Below are 21,960 nucleotides of genomic sequence, written 5' to 3' on the forward strand. Positions count from 1 at the left end.
TATTTTGCATTAGCCACAAAATGGATATTTGTGTTATGTATATTTTGCATTGCACTAAAATCTATCATAGAAATCATAGAAACCCTACAGGGCTGAAGGAGGCCATTCGGCCCATCGAGTCTGCACCGACCACAATCCCACCCAAGCCCTACCCCCACATATTTACCCGCTAATCCCTCTAACCTACACATCTCAGGATTCTAAGGGGCAATTTTTAACCTGGCCAATCAACCTAACCCGCACATCTTTGGACTGTGGGAGGAAACCGGAGCACCCGGAGGAAACCCACGCAGACACGAGGAGAATGTGCAAACTCCACACAGTCAGTTCGGGTGTAAATGATTTATTGGGTTCTTTGTATAAGTGAGTTCATGTCCAGGTAAATCTCAAGCTGAGACCAACTTGAAATAACATCTAAGTGTGGGTGGATATGTGAGCGATTTATCTTGGTCCTCCAGTTCACTGCCTTGTTTATATTAACAATGAAAGATGAGACTTTATATGGCACTTTATGACTTCAGGACATCCTGAAGCACTTTACAACCAATGAAGTATGTTTGGTCTGGGCTCACGGTTGTAATGTAAAAAATAAACCAGTTTATAAGTTTTGGAAGCAATAATGTGACAATGACCAAATTATCTGTAGTTGATGTTGGTTGATGGATAAGAGTTGGACAGGAATTTGAAAATAGTCCATCTGAAGATAGACGGGTCCTTTGCTTTATTCTTTCACGGGATGTGGGCATCATTGGCTTGGTCAGAATTCATTTCCCATCACTAATTGCTCTTGAGCTGGTGAGCCATATTCTTGAACCAAGGCGGACCATGTAGTGTAGCTACATGTTCAGTGCTATTAGCTGCTATTCGGAAAGAGTTTCTCCCAGTGACAGTGATATGGTTCCAAGACAGGATGAAGGAGGGGAATTTGCAGGTGGTGGTGGTTCCTTGCATCTTCTGCCTTTATCCTGTCATGTGGTAGAGGTTGTGGCTTTGGAAGGTGCTGTTGAAGGAGCTTTGGTAAGTGGCTGCAGTGTATCTTTCAATTGGGCCATAAGAAGAGCCCAGAATCTCTTTAATATCACTCGAGTCTAGCGGACAACATTGGTTAGAATCCACCACAAAAACATCTGCCCCATGATGGTGAGGAAAACATTTAGTTTATCTTGAAATGTCCCATTGTCTCCAAATATGCCTTAAAGTGCCATTTTTGCTGATTCGCTCTGTGCCCAAACATGATGTTCACACATCATGAACAAATTTTCAAATTGCTTAAAGTTCCTCAAACCTTTAGGTGTTCAAAAAATATGATGCAATGTTCTTCAGTTTTTAATACCTTAAATGAAAAGTAAAAGGAAATTCCATTCTATCCTCTATCATCATTTATTGTGTATTGCACTGAGTAAGACTAACCCCTTCATCAGCTGCAGGCAACCATCATTGAACAATTTTATTTACACTCCCCAAAAGAGAGTTGCCAGGTGGGGTACAATGGATCGAAATTCACGTTATGCTGCCACAAATACCCAAGTGCCCCAGTGGAAGGTATTAATCCTATCAGCAGACAGAATTTCCAAGAGAAAATTCAAGGACTCCGAAAGAGCCACTTGTGCAATCTTAGCCTCCAAGAACTTCCAGTCTCAACGTATGAACAGCCCTCTTTATGGCAATGGAGCATGCTGTCTGAATCTTACAACTTAATGTTGAGGGACTTTGGATGTCTTACCAACTCCATAATTTGCTGAGAAGAGATCCATACTGGGATGGAAGAAGCAGGTCGCTATTACATCAAAGGCTTTGAGCTACTGTGCTATTCCCACTGCCTGGAAGTGTGGTGAAGGCAGGTTCAATCGAGGCATTCGGGAGGGAATTGATGATTGTTTCTATTCAAATAATGTGCAGGGACATGAGAAAAGGCAGAGGAATAGCACTAAGTCATGATGCTCATTTGGAGAACTGGTGCAATCATGATGGGCCAAATGGCCTCCTTCTGCACTGTAACCATTCTGTGATATTAGTGGATGTTAGTTGTGAATAGTGATCAAGCTCTCATCCAGTTCAGTTGCTAGCTGGTACTACCTTTCAAGGGTTAAAAGAAATAACATGCACTTGGGCAAGATGGTAAAGAGAAGTGTATTCCAGCAAGAGATCACACACTTCAGAGAGGGAGATGGTGCTTTGTACTTGGATTATTGGGGTTATATTTGGTGTTGCTCCCAGCCCACCCCATGCTCAAGTGCCACTCTACATATGTGGATATGAGCCGCCTTGTACTTCATTCTCCCAGATAATTGAACACAAGGTTCTTGCTTTTGTACTGTATTAATAAAGGTAAGGATTGTGTGTGGGGGGTGTGTACTTTGTTTAAAATGGTGTATTTTCTTCAAATTGCGCCTCATTCTTTCTTCCTTGTTAAATTTGTGTACCCCTGAAGTCTCCAAGAAATACAATGAGGCAAAGTATCATGTTATCTACTTGGTAGAGAAAAAAAATTTCATTCAAAAAAGCTCGTGTGAAAGTCTGAGAAATGTTTGCCTTGCGAAGAATCTGCGCTCGAGTTACTGCAACAAAGATTTGCTAAACTGGAATGAGGGGATTGTTCTATGAGGAGAGATTGACTAGAGAGGCCTATGTTCCTTGAGTTTAGAAAGATAAGGTGTGATCTGATTGAAACATATAAAATTCTCAGGGTACATGCTGAAAAAAGGTTTTCCCTACCCTATCAGGATTGTCTAGGACAGTGTTACATCCCAGGAATTTCAGCTTGGATTCAGGAAATGCAAGCCAACCTCTTCTTGTTCCATCTGAAACAGTTCCTTCAGTCTATTCCTGCCATATATTTTTATCTTTTTGAGAGGGGTGGTTGTGTAAGGGGTTGGGTTTCATGAGCCATGATGCTGTGTGGGAGGAGTGTGGTTAGAGGTGAGCTGGTTAGAATGACCACCTTAATTCTCCAGAGATGGCAGTCCAGCTCCCAATATCATTCTTATGATCCTTGAAACTCACCACCTGCACTCATCCATCATGCTGCCTCATAGCAAACTCATGCCCTTTCCGTAGCTGTTCGTCCTTTTGGGCAGATTTGAAGATGCCTTTGACATGGACATTTTTTATTCAAACAACTCTAACAATCCAATAGAGCTTATATTCAAACACACAATACTGAAAAAAAACTCAAAGCCATTCAAATAAAATGATCAATCTGTTGCAAAAACAAGCAGACATTTTACAGATGACAGTCAGATAACCCTTTAATAACCACCTAAAATATGAAATCAAAATGTGAACACATCGCTCTCCGGAGAAATATTTGATAAGCATTTGAAACTCAGCCAGGTATTCATAATTGACTTAGCTGTAATAACATCTTGGAAATGTAAATTACTGAGCCTGTTTAAAATTAAAACAAACAGATGGCCATTTTTAAAGCTACAATCGATGTCCTGCCAATCAAAGCAGTCTAGGAGCAGGTTGCTTTTCTATCTAAGTGAAAACTGTTCAAGGTTTTGAGTTTTAAAGGGCTCTGGACATTTAAATTACTTGAGGTCATTACATCAGTCATCTTGAGCACAGTTTTCTTGAGTTTTGCATGCATAAGAGTGCCTTTCACAATGAGAAAAGTACTCTGATGCATTTCAATACTTATGCTAGTCAATATAATGATCAACTTACCTTTCAAGATAGTCCTATGATGAAGCACTGTGGTTTAAACACATCTACGTTATAATACAGCACTTAATAATGACACTTGAAGTTGTAAAAATATTTAACATTTTCGGAATGTTCCTGACTCCTCAACAGTGGTCACAAACTCCCCAACAAGATGGGTTTTTTTTTTCAGAGCTTCCAAAACCTGCATCAGCACATGAAAATACTGGAGGGAACGAAATTCAAATTTCCTTGAGTACTTACAAATGGCAACTTGTCATAAGAAGAGGTGAATGTGAGATCACAATTGAGGCCTTCCTGACCTGTGAAAAAGGCCACACACAAATAATACCATGAAAGCGCTGCAAGACTGAAATTCGTACCAAAATGTAAAAGACCCTCCTGTATCACCAGCTCGTCACCAAACAAAATCTGGCCCATTGTGTCAAATTAAATGGTCAGCTCATTAGGGTTGAGATGAGAAATGTGTTCACTCAGAGGGTTGTAAAATATGAAATTATCTACTGCAGAGTGTGGTGAATGCTCAGTTGTTCTGTATATTTAAAACAGAGGTTGATAATTATTGGTTTCTAAAGGTATGCAGACACTGCGGAAGGTGGGGATGTGGCCTTGTTGAATGACAAAGCAAGCTTGAAGGGCGAAATGACCTACCACAGCTCCTATTTCTTATGTTCTATTCTCCTCTTCATGATATTTCTGAGATTCATGACCTGAAATTCTAATGGGATTAGATTTTGCTAACAAATGGTCCTCAACACCTTTTGGAAGTCAAACTGCACAACACTGCACACCTTTCATTAACCCTCTCCATTATTTGATTTAAGAACTCAAGTTAATCAAACACAATTTATCTTTAACAAATCCATGTTAATTTCCATTTATTAACTGGTATTTCCAAGTGCCAGTTAATTCATTGGGTTATTGTCTCTAAAAGGTTCCCCATCCACCATTGATGTTGCACTGTTGCTGCCAAGATTATTCTCTCCATTTTTGAAACAGGCAGTCCAACATTTATAATTTTCCAGTACTACACTCGTGCCCGAAATATCCAAGATCAATCTTTTGAGTTCAATTCTGATTATTTACTTTTAATTGCAGAATTATGGATTGGAAACAGAAAGCATGAAGAAGTTGGCTCTTAAATTACGGGCTTCCACCGATAGCCTCCAAAATTTTATCAGCACTCGACGAAAAAGCCCTGCTTACGATGGCAGAACTTCTCGCAAACCTCCCAATGATTTCCTTACCTCAGTTGTGGACCTCATTGCAGCAGCTAAAGCCTTGTTGGCATGGCTGGACAGGTAAAGAATCAATGTAAAGTAATCATACATTTTCATTGTGCTGAGTCAGTAATGTTGCATTACTGGTTGCATTTTGTTGAAAAGAAAATTGTGACGAGGAGAACTTTCCTGCTATTTTCCCTAAAGAAATGAGCTCTGAGGTGGGCTGGGGGGTGGGCAAAATGAACCTCTAGCTAGGAAAGAACAGTATTGCATTTATTAAAAAGCAGTGATATTTGAGCATACAAATTAATGCTGGCTCCAAATGTTTATTGCTGTTCCTTTCAATTGGGTGGGTTCTTGGGTAAATTTCTCATGCATGCACTTGCTATGAATGTCAGATTCTATATGATGTTTATTTCTGTGATCAATAAAATCCATCTGTTTTCTGCATCACTGTTTATTTGTATTAACAACATTTGTAGGCACCACGCGGCTAGCCATACAACTACTGGGGCTTTCCCTTTATCTAGCCTACTTCTTGCATTAAGTTGTCTAATTTAGCAGAGTACATTTGCCTCAGTGAGTAAATGCCATTAGAAAGGGGGAAGCACGAAGATGTGAGAAAAAGAAATACATTTACTGAAGAAATAGTTTGAGATTAATGTGCTGAAGAAATTACACTTCGTACAAGAATCAAATTTAATTTTTGTGCCTTTGTATTTTAATTGGAAATCTGAACTAAAGATACAGAACAATGCAAGGCAATTTGGATTGGAAGTCCGTGTGATCTGATTTTCCTCAAGTCCTCATGAACTGTCAGTTGCCCACTTTTTATTTTCCTGTGTTCCTGTATGATGAACTAAAGCAAATAAATTGCATGCTTTCATTGTTGATATTGCACATGTTGAGCTCTTCTAGGTGAAATTTAATAGGCTTCTTCCATGCTGATTGGTCATTTGTTTCAGAAGAGCAACTACCACATTACTGTGTATTTTTCAGTTGTTATATCAACTACACTCCAATTTAGAGTTATTGTGACTGCTCAGAACTTGCCTGAGACTGCTGAGTCGGGGTTGGCAAATTCTGCCCCAGAAATGGAAAACCCAGTTTCAATGTGCTGGGTCGTATTGAATCATGAAGGATTGAGTGAAGGATTTTCTGAACTTGCCCTGTAAGGTTTATAGTGCTACTATTTAGAAACTCAGTGAATGTACAATATTGGACATAGATTCATTTATTAGACATGTTAAATACTGCACTGGATTCTTTCATTTGGACTAGTGTGTGTGCATGCCAAGTAATTATAATTGTGTGTGTGTGTGTGTGTGTGTGCTCCAAATAGTTGCATGTTTAAAATCTGTATACATACTATTATGAAATATTTATTTTATTACAGATCACCATTTACAGGGATCAGTGATTACTCAGTGATGAAAAACAAGATTATACAGCTGTGCTTGAATTTGACAACAACTGTGCAACAGGTCTGTTTATCAATGTTTTAATAGTTTTTGATTTCAATTCTCCTGAGGGCCTGTGATATTCCAGGTGAGCAATGGAAGTAACATGGTGGCACAGTGGTTAGCACTGCTGTCTCACAGCGCCAGGGACCCGGATTAGATTCCCGGCTTGGGTCACTGTCTGTGTGGAGTTTGCACGTTTTCCCCGTGTCTGCGTGGGTTTCCTTTGGATGCTCCAGTTTCCTCCCGTAGTCTGAAAGACGTGCTGGTTACGTGCATTGACCCAAACAGGCGCCGGAGTATGGCAACTAGGGGAATTTCATAGTAACTTCATTGCAGCGTTAATGTAAGTCTTGTGACTAATAAATAAACTATAAGAAACAGGAAATAGACATTTCTGTCACTAACTATTTCTAGATTGCATTTAGTTCCTGATACATCAGTGGTTGAATGTGATTTTTGAATGCATCGTTGAGCATCGTCTATTGTAGCGTCTTAGTATCCTTATATCACCTTGTACATGTTATGCCCAAGGTTGATGAATAAGAATGTTGGTGATTTAAAAAAAAATATTTTGATGCTTTCTTCAAGCAATTCTTAATGTTACAAGATCAATTTCTAATTTTTTGCATGATTTCAAAGTGGCTGAAAGTGAAGGGAACTTTGTTTCCTTATCTGCGTTATTACCATAACCTTCCAAGAATTTGTCTTTTTTTGTAAATCAGCAGGTAAATCTCTTCCTCTGTAAGATTAAGCTTTGTAACCTCCAAGGTCCACATCCTATAACTATTCCTGCATGTCAGCACAGTTGTAATTTGTAAAAGTCCCCAAAGCATGGAGGCTCCTGCAGCCTCGTAAACCACGACCTTAGTTTTGAGTTTGAGAGCCTGGTCCTTAAATACTCTTCTCCTCAGTCAACCAAAGACTGAACCGGCACATTGGAAGGGATGATGAATTAATCAAGAGGGAGTTCCCAGGAAACTGAAAACGGTTTGTGTTTTCCAGGATCTTTACATTGATCTTTGCTGATGTGGGAAGGTGTTGTGCCATAGGAGCTGGTTCAGAGAGTACCTTAGTTTCCGGGTGTTTAGTGAAAGGCCCGTTTTCTCATATACTTTGGAGAAGGAGTCAACAGTGGCCTGGAGCTCAGTTTCTGAGCGAGTGCATACATAATGTCACCTGCATACTGAAGCTGAGACTGTTGTTGGGATGAATTTGGTTTTGGACTGAAGCAGTCTTTCTCATCTGTTCTCTAGATGATTATCTCCGTGCCAGTGGGTCATTTTGTTGAAGTTGTGGTACAGTATTGTAACAAAAAAAAAATGAAGGGGGTTGTGCAGTGACAGACCTTGTTTGATCCCGTCTTCACTGAGACTGGGTCTGTGGTGGCACCATGGTAGAGGATCATGGCTTGCATGTCATCTTGGAGTAGGCAGACAGTAGTGACAAATTGGTGAGAATGGGGAAATTTGAGTTACTCCATAAGTCTTTGAATCTAAGGTGTGTGTGAGGTCAATAAAGATCATGTGTGAAGGCAATGCTGTTGATATGGTGTGCATGGATCCCCAAAAGGTATTTGCTGCATTTGTGTGGCATGAATATTATATTGCCACTTAAGCTTGAATATTGCTGTATATGGACACAGACTGCTTCAGTATCTGAGGGGTCACATTGGTGCTGAACATTATGTAAGCATTGGCAAACATCCCCACTTCTGACCTTGTGCTGAAAGAACATAAGAAATAGGAGCAGGAGTAGGCCATCTAGCCCCTCGAGCCTGCCCCGCCATTCAATAAGATCATGGCTGATCTGACGTGGATCAGTACCACTTACCCGCCTGATCCCCATAACCCTTAATTCCCTTACCGATCAGGAATCCATCCATCCGCGCTTTAAACATATTCAGCGAGGTAGCCTCCACCACCTCAGTGGGCAGAGAATTCCAGAGATTCACCACCCTCTGGGAGAAGAAGTTCCTCCTCAACTCTGTCTTAAACCGACCCCCCTTTATTTTGAGGCTGTGTCCTCTAGTTTTAACTTCCTTACTAAGTGGAAAGAATCTCTCCGCCTCCACCCTATCCAGCCCCCGCATTATCTTATAAGTCTCCATAAGATCCCCCCTCATCCTTCTAAACTCCAACGAGTACAAACCCAATCTCCTCAGCCTCTCATAATCCAAACCCCTCATCTCCGGTATCAACCTGGTGAACCTTCTCTGCACTCCCTCCAATGCCAATATATCCTTCCTCATATAAGGGGACCAATACTGCACACAGTATTCCAGCTGCGGCCTCACCAATGCCCTGTACAGGTGCATCAAGACATCCCTGCTTTTATATTCTATCCCCTTCGCAATATAGGCCAACATCCCATTTGCCTTCTTGATCACCTGTTGTACCTGCAGACTGGGCTTTTGCGTCTCATGCACAAGGACCCCCAGGTCCCTTTGCACGGTAGCATGTTTTAATTTGTTTCCATTGAGATAGTAATCCCATTTGTTATTATTTCCTCCAAAGTGTATAACCTCGCATTTCTCAACGTTATACTCCATTTGCCATATCCTCGCCCACTCACTCAGCCTGTCCAAATCTCTCTGCAGATCTTCTCCGTCCTCCACACGATTCACTTTTCCACTTATCTTTGTGTCGTCTGCAAACTTCGTTACCCTACACTCCGTCCCCTCCTCCAGATCATCTATATAAATGGTAAATAGTTGCGGCCCGAGTACCGATCCCTGCGGCACGCCACTAGTTACCTTCCTCCAACCGGAAAAACACCCATTTATTCCGACTCTTTGCTTCCTGTCGGATAGCCAGTCCCCAATCCACTTTAACACACTACCCCCAACTCCGTGTGCCCTAATCTTCTTCAGTAGCCTTTTATGGGGCACCTTATCAAACGCCTTTTGGAAATCCAAAAACACCGCATCCACCGGTTCTCCTCCATCAACCGCCCTAGTCACATCTTCATAAAAATCCAACATGTTCGTCAAGCACGACTTTCCCCTCATGAATCCATGCTGCGTCTGATTGATCGAACCATTTCTATCCAGATGCCCTGCTATCTCCTCTTTAATAATGGATTCCAGCATTTTCCCTACTACAGATGTTAAGCTGACCGGCCTATAGTTACCCGCCTTTTGTCTCCTTCCTTTTTTAAACAGCGGCGTAACATTAGCCGTTTTCCAATCAACCGGCACTACCCCAGAATGCAACGAGTTTTGATAAATAATCACTAACGCATCCACTATTACCTCTGACATTTCTTTCAATACCCTGGGATGCATTCCATCCGGACCCGGGGACTTATCCACCTTCAGTCCCATTAGTCTACCCAGCACTGCCTCTCTGGTAACATTAATTGTATTAAGTATTTCTCCTGCTGCCAACCCTCTATCGTTAATATTTGGCAAACTATTTGTGTCCTCCACCGTGAAGACCGACACAAAAAACTTATTTAAAGATGGAAAGGTCCATAGCTGAAGCAGTGTCCTGGAGCTGAGATGATTGATCTCCAACCACCATTGTCACCCTCCAATCAGTGAAGGGTTTTCCTAGGGCTTCTTGATACCTGCTCAAATGCCGCCTTGATGTCCAGGACAGTCACTCTCGCTCCACCTCTGGAATTCAGCTCTTTTGTTCATGTTTGGACGAAGACTGTAATGAGCCCAAGAGCCCTGGCAGATTCCTAACTGAGCCTTTGAGCAGTTGCTGCTGAGTAAGTGCCACTTGATAGTGCTGTTGATGACCCCTTCCATCGCTATACTGATGATCGAGAGTAGACTGATGGGGTAGTAATTGGCCAGTTTGGACTCATCCTGCTTTTGTGAACAGGACATACATGGGCAATTTTCCACAATGCTGGGAAGATGCCAATGTTGCTGGACTGGAGCATCTTGGCTCAAGATGCGACTGGTTCTGGATCACAAATCCTTTTTTACTACTGTCAGAACATTGCAGAGCCCGTATTCTTGGCAACATCCAGTGCTTTCAGCCATTTCTTTATTATGTGGAGTGAATCAGTTTGGCTGAAGACTGACATCTGTAATGTTGGGGACCGCAGGAGGAGGTTAAGATGGATCAAACACTAGGCACTTTTGGTTGAATATTGTTGCAAGTGTTTTGGTTTTTTGCAATGATTTGCTGGGCTCCCCCATCACTGAGGATGGGCATGTTTGTGGAACCGCCTCCTCCAGTGAGTTGTTTAATTGTCCATCACCATTCACAACTGGATATGGCAGGACTGCAGAGCTTTGATCTGATCTGTTGGTTGTGGATCGCTGAGCCCTGACTATCACTTGTTGCTTCTAGTGCTTGGCAAGCAAGCAGTCCTGTGTTGTAACTTCACCAGGTTGACCTCATTTTTAGTCACGTTTGGTGCTGCTCCTGGCATGTCCTTCTGGATTCTTCATTGAACCTAGGGTGATCTCCTGGCTTGATGGTAGAGTGGGGAATATGCTGGGCCATGAGGTTACACATTGTGGATGAGTACAATTCTGCTGCTTACGGCCCACAGTGCCTCATGGATACCCAGTCTTGAGTTGTTAGATCTGTTCTGAATATATCTCATTTAGCAAAAAATACATGCCACCAAATCTCCTGCTTGCTTCCCTGCTGACATCAAACTTACATTCTCCTTAGTACATGATTGGTTGTTAGCTCAGAACCCAGAAATAATTCCAGATTTTTTTTATTATTGAATTCAATTCTACCACTTAACGCCCATTGCCAAGTGGTAATATCCCATGTTTTATGGTATTGTCCCATGTTTTATGGTATTGTCCCATGTTTTATTGGATTATCCACTATTTTGTCCTGCTTCTCCCCAGGATATCATTTGACCTGCATTTCGAGGGCAGCAGTATGGGAGACTGCTGGCAGTCCCCTCTTAGCACTGCCATTGTCTCTTTTGGGCAGCATACTGTGTTCCCAACACAAGCATTTGGTGAAGGAGTATGAGAAGTGGGGACGTTTGGATTAAGCAATGTTGACGTTGCTGTAAGCAGAGCAATAAATCCCTGGGAATGTTTTGAGATGATCTTATGGGCCCTCTGATATTCATTTGAAAATTTGCGTTAAATAAAGGAAAATATTCAAGGGAGAGGCAGGAGACCCAGGCTCCCAGCGGAAGTAGATGACGACACACTATTTGCTTTGGCTTCTTATGGATATATTTTGACTGAGACAGGGAATGGATAAGGTGATTTTTATCTCTATATAACTGGCTTGCCTTCACTCCCAGCCCATTCTGACTCTCCAGTTGAGTGTATGGAAAATTTCCAGTTTCAAAGACTGTCAGTTGGTGATCTGCATGACCAATGTTGTATTCCTAAACCACGGTTAAAAATGTCGATCAGGACAAACCGCTCTATAGAGTAATGGAATCAGATATTTAGAACATGCAAGGATTTGAGAAGCCTTAAGCCAATGCTTCCCAAACTATTTCCCAGTGTGACTCCATTTTATTGCCACAGACTTGGTGTTAGCCCAGAGTTGTTGAGTAGGGGATTCGGTTTGAATGGAGGGGATAGGGTGACAATGTCAAAATAAGACAAAACAGCTGGAAACTACCCATCATTATTGTATTTTTACAGTGTCAAAATAAAGCACAGCAGCAGAATATAAAGCCTTCAATACTGTATCGGTATCAAAATAAAACAAAACCACATAACCTTAACCATTGCATGTCAGAAGACCACAAAACAGCAACGTTATCATCTTCAGCACTGTGTCACGATGTGCAATAGGATGGTCAAGCAGGGAAGTGAAGAACAGGAGAGAGTCTTTGGGAGCTGGAGAGGCAGCTCCAAAATGACATGGATTGGGTCCTGTACGTCCCAGCGCAAAATGTTGCTGAAAGGAGAGAAAACCGAATGCCCAAAGGCTAGTTCCTATACTAACCCTCTATCCACATGCTAAAGTGAAACAGTGCTGAATGAAGCAACTCAAAACTGGGACTTGCTTGTATCATATTGCTCTCAAACTGTTCAGCTGCAGATTAGAAGCTCTGACTACTATGCCAGTGAGGAGTTAGAAAGTTTTGGACGCAGAGAGGCTACATCCTGGCACAACCGTCCAATTACGTTATGTCCTCCCTCCAATCAGGATTCCCATTGAGGATGCGAGGCAGGGAAAAGTGCATCATGGGACCTCAGAACCAGTTGGTCCAAGTTGGTGTCCTCTCTTCATGGCTGCCATTATGGTTTCGTATGTTGCAACCGTCATCCCATGGGTCGCAGTCCATCGTTTGGGACAAGCTCTGCCTTGTGCATTTGATGTTGATGTGCTCTCATTGAAGGGACAAAGATGGGATGGTTGCAGGAATAGGTGTAGCATTGATCTCAAAGGCTGGACTGCAAGTAAAATATAATTTCTGAATATCATGTAGCGAATTCATAAACTTTCCATGATCTAATCATGTTCTGCCAAAAGCTGCAGCATCAAGTAAATCAATGAGGCAATTCACCCTGATGAGACATTTCCAGACTTAAACAGTCAAATGTATAATTTTAACAATCTAAAAGTTCACATAAAGCAATGATTGCTCCAAGATTTCACTTTTACATCAATTTTTATTGGGATCAGCAGTGGCATGGATTCAACACAATCTCCGGTATGGAGTATGTCATTTAGGACTGAGATGAGGAAACATTTCTTCACTTGGAGGGTTATGGACCTGCAGAATTCTCTACCACAGAAGGCTGTGGAGACAAAGTCACTGAATATATTTAACAAGGAAATAGATTTCTCGACTCTAAAAACATCAAGGGGTATGAGGAGAGAGCAGGTGTATGGCATTGAGGTAGAGGATCAGCCATCATCATGGTGAATAACAGAGCAGAATTGAGGGGCCAAATGGACAAATTATGTGTATCCAAAAAAAGTATCCAAATTAGATTTACAATGTCCCAAGTTCAATTCACGGGTGAAATTAAAGTGAATGTCGATGTCTGAATCTAGGTTGCATAAATAAATCAAAATTATTTCCATATCTGTAGAGAAAAGCATGGATGTTGGGGAACTTGGGGAATTTAATATTGATGTCTTGAGTGTACATATTACAGAGAAGGAGGTGCTGGAAGTCTTAAAGTGCATCAAGGTAGATAAATCTGCAGGACCTGATGAGGTATATCCCAGGACGTTGTGGGAGGCTAGGGAGGAAATTGCGGGTCCCCGAGCCAAGATGTTTGAATCATTGATAGTCACGGGTGGGGTGCCTGAAGATTGGAGAGTGGCAAATGTTGTGCCTTTGTTTAAAAAGGGCTGCAGGGAAAAACCTGGGAACTACAGGCCAGTTAGCCTCACATCTGTGGTGGGTAAATTGTTGGAAGATATTTTGAGAGACAGGATCTACAGGCATTTAGAGACGCAAGGACTGATTAGGGACAGTCAGCATAGCTTTGTGAGTGGAAAATCATGTCTCACAAATTTAATTCAGTTTTTCGAAGGGGTAACCAAGAAGGTAGATGAGGGCAGTGCAGTTGATGTTGTCTACATGGACTTTAGCAAGGCCTTTGACAAGGTACCGCATGATAGGTTGTTACATAAGGTTAAATCTCACGGGATCCAGGGTGAGCTATCTAAATGGATACAAAATTGGCTTGTTGACAGAAGCCAGAGGGTGGTGGTAGAGAATTGTTTTTCAAACTGGAGGCCTGTGACCAGCGAAGTGCCTTGGGGATCCGTGCTGGGTCCACTGTTATTTGTCATTTATATTAATGATTTGGATGAGAATATAGGAGGCATGGTTAGTAAGTTTGCAGATGACACTAAGATTGGTGGCACAGTGGACAGTGAAGAAAGTTATCTCCAATTGCAACGGGATTTTGATCAATTGGGCCAGTGGGCTGACGAATGGCAGATGGAGTTTAATTTAGATAAATGCGAGGTGATGCATTTTGGTAGATTGAACCAGGGCAGGACTTACTCAGTTAATGGTTGGGCGTTGGGGAGAGTTACAGAACAAAGAGATCTAGGGGTACATGTTCATAGCTCCTTGAAAGTGGAGTCACAGGTGGACAGAGTGGTGAAGAAGGCATTCAGCATGCTTAGTTTCATCGGTCAGAACATTGAATACAGGAGTTGGGACGTCTTGTTGAAGTTGTACAAGACATTGGTAAGGCCACACTTGGAATACTGTGTGCAATTCTGGTCACCCTATCATAGAAAGGATATTATTAAACTAGAAAGAGTGCAGAAATGATTTACTAGGATGCTGCCGGGACTTGATGGATTGAGTTATAAGGAGAGGCTGAATAGACTGGGACTTTTTTCTCTGGAGCGTAGGAGGCTGAGGGGTGACCTTATAGAGGTCTATAAAATAATGAGGGGCATAGACAAGGTAGATAGTCAATATCTTTTCCCAAAGGCAGGGAAGTCTAAAACTAGAGGGCATAGGTTTAAGGTGAGAGGGGAGAGATACAAAAGGGTCTAGAGGGGCAATTTTTTCAGAGGGTGGGGAGTGTCTGGAACAAGCTGCCAGAGGTAGTAGTAGAGGCGGATACAATTTTATCTTTTAAAAAGCATTTAGATAGTTACATGGGTACGATGGGTATAGAGGGATATGGGCCAAATACGGGCAATTGGGATTAGCTTAGGGGTTTTAAACAAAAGGGCGGCATGGACAAGTTGGGCCGAAGGGCCTGTTTCCATGCTGTAAACCTCTATGACTATGTATCCTTGAACTATGTGGAAAATATGTGTGGGAAGAGGGTATCTTTTACTTCAAGTCTTATATTAAATAAAATTATGGAAAAAGAATGCACCAGATAGCACCATTTTGAGATGAAAAATGCTTTAACTCCTCAAACACTGCCACCATCAGCAGACAGACCCACTTCTGACCTTGTGTTGGAGGCAAGGTCATTGAAGCAGCTGGAGACCAAATTGAAAGATGGCAATTAAGTCGTACGAATCCTGTTGCTTGTTAATGGTGTGTGCCACAGTTGTTATTGATATTTTAGCTCAGTACAACTAAAAGATAGGTCTGTTCACAGAAGCAACTGACATTTGATCCATGGGATCTTTTTAGGAAGACTTATGCCCCACATAATGAGAGTACTGTCTCTTGTGTTCACAAGCTGTTTTGCATGAGGATTTCTGTGGATGTAGTTGAACTGGTAATAATCAGACAAACTTCATTGAGCAGAAATAATGAGGTGACCCTTTCCCTAAAAGTGGACTTGAAAATCCCTTTGAAGTTGTTTGAAGAAGGTAATTTAGTGTGTTACTTGATTTATTAGCTGTCTTGAGCTGTAAGCAACAGAACTACAGGGGTTACTAAACTGAGAAACTGATCTGAAGTCTGTTTGAAGTGCTGTAAATAAACAGGGTCCATAAAAAGACCCCTGATTCCTAAATGATATACACCCTGGTAGCTTGAACTCCTTGATGATTAATGAGACCTTTTTGCTAATAGATGAGTTTCCTGTTTGGAAGGTGAAGTTGCCTGTAGCTATTTTCATTTGTTCTTACAATATTATAGAGTTATAGAATCCCTACAGTGCAGAAGGAGACCATTCAGCCCATCGAATCTGCACCGACAACAATCCCACGCAGGCCCTATCCCCATAACTCCACATATTTACCCCGCTAATCCCTCTAACCTATGCATCCCGGGACACTAAGGGGCAATTTAGCACGGCTAATGCGCCTAACCCACACATCTTTGGACTGTGGGAGGAAGCCAGAGCACTCAGAAGAAACCCATGCAAACATGGGGAGAACACGCAAACTCCACAGACACTGACCCAAGTTGGGAATTGAATACAGGTTCCTAGAGCTGTGAGGTAGCAATGCTAACCACCGTGCCACCCCTGTTAATGTGTACTTCCTACAGCGATGATTTGCAAGTGAGGGGGTGAGAGAGAAGTGAAGGATTAGCGTATAGATATTCCTTTCATTGGCCAGCACCTGTAGTAGTGTTGCCATTGATTGGATTAATTATGTCTTTGGAAATTAATCCCATTAATTTTTTTATTGGAACGCCTTCAGTTCAGTCCAGTTAGAAGTTTCTAACTCGTGGCTTTCCCTCTAAAGTACATGTTAAGTGGATATTAAAAGCATCCAATAAATCATGAATCCAGTGTTATTTCCAGCAATTGCGGGGAACAAGCAGAACCAATGCGTAAAGAGAAATAACTCAGTCACCGAGCTGGTATGCTTTTAATATTCTTTAAGTCCCAAATTAAGAAGGCCATGAACGGTGGCCTTGGATGTGGTTCCTTGGGCACAAAATGCCGTACCAGTCATCTTGAATATACATGTGCATGTCTTTTCAATAAATTTAGTTGAACTGTTTGCCCCACTACTGTTTTTTTTTAATTGATCGCTAACCATTATAAAATATCATGTATTAGCAACAAAAATGCAGTGGTAACTCATAACCCATTATATTGTATAATCAGTTTTTCAAAGAATTGACAGATGAAGAAAACTAGTGTATTTCGATGTTTTTAGCAAATTTTTAATTTGCTTAGTGCTAAGAATTGAAGTCACTTTCAGACAGAATGATTTAAGCTGGCAGTTTAGTTTAGTTTGTTTAGGTCTGGACCCCTGTCCAGAAATGGAAGCACAAGGGCTGAACAGTGCATGAAATGAGTGATTCTAGACACAATTGGCACAACCTTTTTAACCACCTGTTGCCTAGTAATCTCCATGAATCAAGATTTGGCCTTTGAACTAAGTGGTTTTTTGCTATGTATCTGGAGTAATGCTGGTATAAAACGTACCTTCTGATCTGTGTTATTTATAGATATGGTATATTTTGTAGCTTCCAATAATTTGAACAAGAATTTAGCTAGCGGCAGAAGAGGTTGCAAAACTTCCAAAGGGGATAACTTTCATTTTTCCCTTGTCCCACAACTGCACCACCACCACCTCCCTACCAAAAAATTACCAAATCAATCCTCTCCCACAATTCTGAGCACTGGTAATAGTTTGTTTCTTAAATGATGGACTTATTAACTGCAATGCAATCTTCATGTTTGTTACAGTCATCATATCTCCACTGTGGTGGAAATCACTCTCCACGTTAAATAAATGATTGAAGGAAAAGGTTATAAAGTCAAAACATTATATTATGATACTCTTGGTATGGAGGATAAACATCAACACAGGCTGATTTGACGAGATGGGGAGGCAATGGCGTGGTAGTATAGTCACTGGATTAGTAATCCAGAGACCAGTGTTCAAATCCCACGATGGCAGATGTTAAATGTGAATTCAATAAAAATCAGGAATTAAAAGTCTAATGATGACTATAAAACCATTGTCTGATGTCATAAATACCCATCTCGTTCATTAATGTCCTTTAGGGAAGGACATCTGTTGTCCTTACCGGATCTGACCTACACATGCCTCCAGATCCACAGTAATGTGGTTGACTCTTAACTGCCCTCAATAGCCTAGCAAGCCACTCTATTCAAGGGCAATTAGGGATGGGCATTAAATGCAGGCACAGCCAGTGAATCTACATCCCATGAACAAATAAATGACGATTTAGCCCTGTCACTTGCACTGAGTGATGTATACAAAGAAGTACAAACTTTCTATCCATCTGATAGCATGAATCTGTTAAATGTTTGTTTCATTTTTGTCTCATTGGAAAATAACTGCTCCGGTGTGAGATGGGCACTAATAGTCGTCTTCAGGTGCCATGTTTTCTATTGGCAATCTTGACTCTCCAACTTTCACAGTCCATGATAGCAGCCAAAACCTTGGCATTGTTCTCAAGTCTTGTAACTGTTCTGTTTCTCAAGCAATCAATGTTTCTTGTCTCCACCTTGTCTCTGATACTCTCAATATTATCAATCAGTACTGGATATTCCAGTTTGTCCCTGTTTCATATATACCCAAAGAGTTGTAGTCACCTCTTGGCGATCTGGGTTCTTGTGTGCCTGCTTTCCTCAAAATCTCCTCATTAGCCTTGTTATCCAACTAATCCTCATATGCCTCTGAAACCATATATTTTATCTTTCTTGTATTCCAACTTTCACATAGAAATGTTGACTAGATGTAGCATTTTAGAAATCTCATTCGGCTTTCCATAGAGGTGCTCCTATTTCTAAAGAGGTCTGGTGTTTTTGGTGAAGGTTTGCTTTGCAAGTGTTATGTGCTTCCTTGATATCCTTGATCACTTTTTGCATCAGATGTCATCAGGCTACCGAATTTGACTTAATTCTTTCAATTCCATTGTTATGTTGCACCGAGGTGTCATCGTTTTCTTTGATATTACAATGCACATTGTTCTGCTGGAGTTTATCAACAATCCATATCTTTTACTGTTAAATTGTGACTGAGTCTTTGAAGATTTTCCTCTATCTCCCATAATTAATGTCATCCATATATCTCAGATCATTTATATCCTGTCCATCTGCTGAAATTTCTGCTAGATGTCTTAAACCTCTCTAAAGATCTGGAGACAGAATGTAACCTTGTCTCACTCCTTTTATAGCTATCCATTCAATGTATTCATTGTCTGTCTAGTCTGGCGGCTGCTGTATGGTTCCAGCATAAGTTCTGAAGCAGTCTTAACTTGGACATTGTTGTTTCAAATGCTGCATAAATCTTCTCTCTCTCTCTCTCCTCTCTCTCTCTCTCTCCCCCCCCCCCCGCCCCCCCACAAATTGTGCAACCCTGATTTAATTCCAGAAGACCTTTTGTAAGTTAGTGTTGATAGAACTGCCTAAAAGACCAGGTACAACAGAATGTGAACTTCAGAGAATAAACCTCATGAGTCACAAAGCAAATTCTGAGAATCATCATGATGAGAGTACAAAGCAGAATTAGACTGGAAAAACAGACTGCTGGAGTCTGGCAGGATCTGTGAAGAAACTGTTCAGAACTGAAGAAAGGTGATGTGTTTACTGTTGAAAGGGAGGAAGATGAGAAAGAACAAAGGAGAAGGTTTGGGATGGGGTAGAGGGCGGGAGAGAATGAAAGATATCTGAAGAGCAATATCGATTCATTGAAGGAAAAGGAAAAAGAAATATTAAGAACTATAATGGAATAAGCAAATCAGTCCAAAAAGATGTATACCTATATTTCTAGATTACAGCAAAGCACTGTTATGGTGTCATTCATACCTGTGGTGAAATTGGTCATTGTTACATTTCCTGTTTCCAATTATTGGCAGTCTGAAATGTGACTTGTTATAATTCAGAATTCTCTCACTGATTTTGCTTTGCTTTGATCTTTATTGACAGGACTCCACTGTGTTTGAAATGGAAGATGGTGTTATTAATGTTGTAAGTGCTAACTTTACTTTCGTACTTTCGATAAGTCAAATCCTCACATAACCCAAGCCTGTATGTTGAAGCAATAGAGAGAGAAGGGGAAGTGGTTGCATCTCAACATCTGCTCTGATTATTGGTAGGGGAAGTATAAACATGCTAACCTCCAATTATATCTCTCCTTTTCTCCTCTCCACCCTCACCCTTCCATAACTTAAAACTAATGTTGCCTAATATAAAAAATATATAAATTACCAGTTTAGAATTTAAAACATACAAAAATAACTTGTGTGGCTTTTTCAGAATTTTAAATATGTGTGGGCAGGTCTTCAACTTTGACGGCTGGGGGCGGAGGTATTCCAATTGAGTGGCAATTGTCCACACATGTACATTGTCCACACACTAAAATTTGGTAAGATAACTCAAGTTTATTTTTCCTCGTCTCTAGCTCAGATTCATTGAGGTCCATTACATTTCTAACACAGCTCCATATAGAATGGATTGGCGTATCAATCTTGTGACTTTCACGATTTAGTGTGACACTTCACTGAAAAGTCTATTCATCCACAATACCAATGGACAGAACCTTATCTGAGCTAAAATGAAGCATGAGAAAATCTCACTCTTGTTCTTGTTTCTTTGAGCCAATGCTCTAAAACTGAATCTGACTCTGAGGATTTAAGGAGATTTTAAGTATGTTCTGATGTTGTTTTTATACTTGTGTAATTCACATTCCCATGAACTAGCATTTCGAAGTACCAATGGTTTAGTCAGTCAATGAAATTACATAATGAAGGATTATCTGGAGCTGTTCCTTTTAATAATGGGCATTATGTAATATATAATTGGATACTAAACTATAAATTCGTACCTTTTTTCAACTCTGACAGTCTGAGCACTTCTCACAGAAAAGTACTTTTTAAAAGTAAAGTAGTTTTAAATGTAAAATCTGCACTTATACCACAATCAAATTTGTCTACTTGCTTTACTTATTAACCATTTAAAGCGGAGTTAAAACTTTAGCAGCTTGGAGATCTTTTTGTAGCATAAGGCCGAGAGTATGGCAACTTGGCTGCAGTGACCCAGATCATTCCGCCAATTGCAACAGTTGAGATTTGATTTAACTGCTTTGGTCTTGCACTTCTTGTTCATTAATTTAAAAAAAAGTGTTTTTTAATCTATTGGATCTGCAAATAAGTAGAAGTTAGAAATTCATAAAAAATAATGCATGCATTTATATTTTGGTGAAAAGTTTAATGCAAATATGACACGTGAAGGTCTATTAAAAAATCTATCGTGATCTGAAGTGTCGTTGGAGGATTTTTCAGTAAAGATATATAAATGATGCCCGTTCCTGTAGTGTTTACTTTATGCCTCATTGTTTAATTTGTATCTTTTTTTCCCCCTCCCCAGTGTAAAGTTCTTAATGGTATCTGTGACCAGACGATTAGGTCTGCTTCTGATCCTTTGTTAAGCCAGAGTGCTTGTCTAGAAGAGGTTCAGCTAATAAACATCAAGCCAGGTGAAGGATTGGTAAGATGTTAGTTTTCCTTTAAATTTTTCTTACTTGTCATCCATGTCATGACTGTGGCATTTTATTCCTTTCTAATTGGTTGTTTATGTTTCAGCAATTTATATTTCATGTTCCATAAAATCTTAATCACATTCCGCAAAATATCTGTTCAGTTGCATTGCAGAAAAAAAGTTGAGTTATTAGCTGCTATAATCCTTCTATCTGGTCTCAAAGCAAGAGCAATGCTTTTCAATGTTGGGTCTTGAGGCGTGGAGAGAATTCCTAAGGAATTCCATTTGTAGCATGCTACTATAGTTGCCTTAACTTGCTCAAGCCTCTAACTTTTTAAGGAGTTCATGCCCCACTTTACTTACCTCATCCCATGCTTCAGTTGTGTGTTTCATTTAAACTGTGCCCATTTTCCAAGGCTCCTACACGCTACCAAACTGCAATGCAACATCTGCCTTTGCCAAACCTCAGAAGTGGCCTCCATTAAGACACTCCCCTCCCAAATCTTGGCTCCACCAAATAGACACTCCAAATAGTTTGCTTTCTGCATCAGTACTTAAGTGGGAGCTGCTTATTTAAATAAAAATGAATTTCGGGCCATAACTTACTAAGAGTGGCAATCAGCATACCCACTTATGTTGGGAGGGTTGGAGGGTTGCATATTCGGGGGGGGATTGGATAACATTCTGGGTCAGGACCAGGGCTCGGGTTGGGTTTGGGAGTAATGGGAGGGTTGGACATTTGGGGGTTGAGGTGGGGGGGGGCGGGGTTTGCTCCGGTTAGGTCCAAGTGTCGGAGTGGGGTTCAGCTTGGTAAGGATTGGGATAGAGGGTGGTGCATCCAGGTCGAGTCACAAGC

At 40.9% G+C, this 21,960-nt stretch overlaps 1 protein-coding gene across 3 annotated transcripts in view; it reads left to right on the forward strand.

Moving 5' to 3' along the window:
• The window catches only part of cnksr3 (cnksr family member 3), a 136,364-nt gene that overhangs the window by 72,471 nt on the left and 41,933 nt on the right, over positions 1–21,960 (forward strand). For all 3 annotated transcript variants that reach the window (XM_078229946.1, XM_078229945.1, XM_078229947.1), the window contains 4 exons: positions 4,765–4,967; positions 6,286–6,373; positions 19,554–19,595; positions 20,994–21,113. In XM_078229946.1, coding sequence (XP_078086072.1) covers positions 4,765–4,967; positions 6,286–6,373; positions 19,554–19,595; positions 20,994–21,113 — 453 coding nt within the window. The remainder of the gene's footprint in view (positions 1–4,764; positions 4,968–6,285; positions 6,374–19,553; positions 19,596–20,993; positions 21,114–21,960) is intronic.

Source organism: Mustelus asterias, chromosome 15 (assembly GCF_964213995.1).
Source record: "Mustelus asterias chromosome 15, sMusAst1.hap1.1, whole genome shotgun sequence".
NCBI classification, from domain to species: Eukaryota; Metazoa; Chordata; class Chondrichthyes; order Carcharhiniformes; family Triakidae; genus Mustelus; species Mustelus asterias.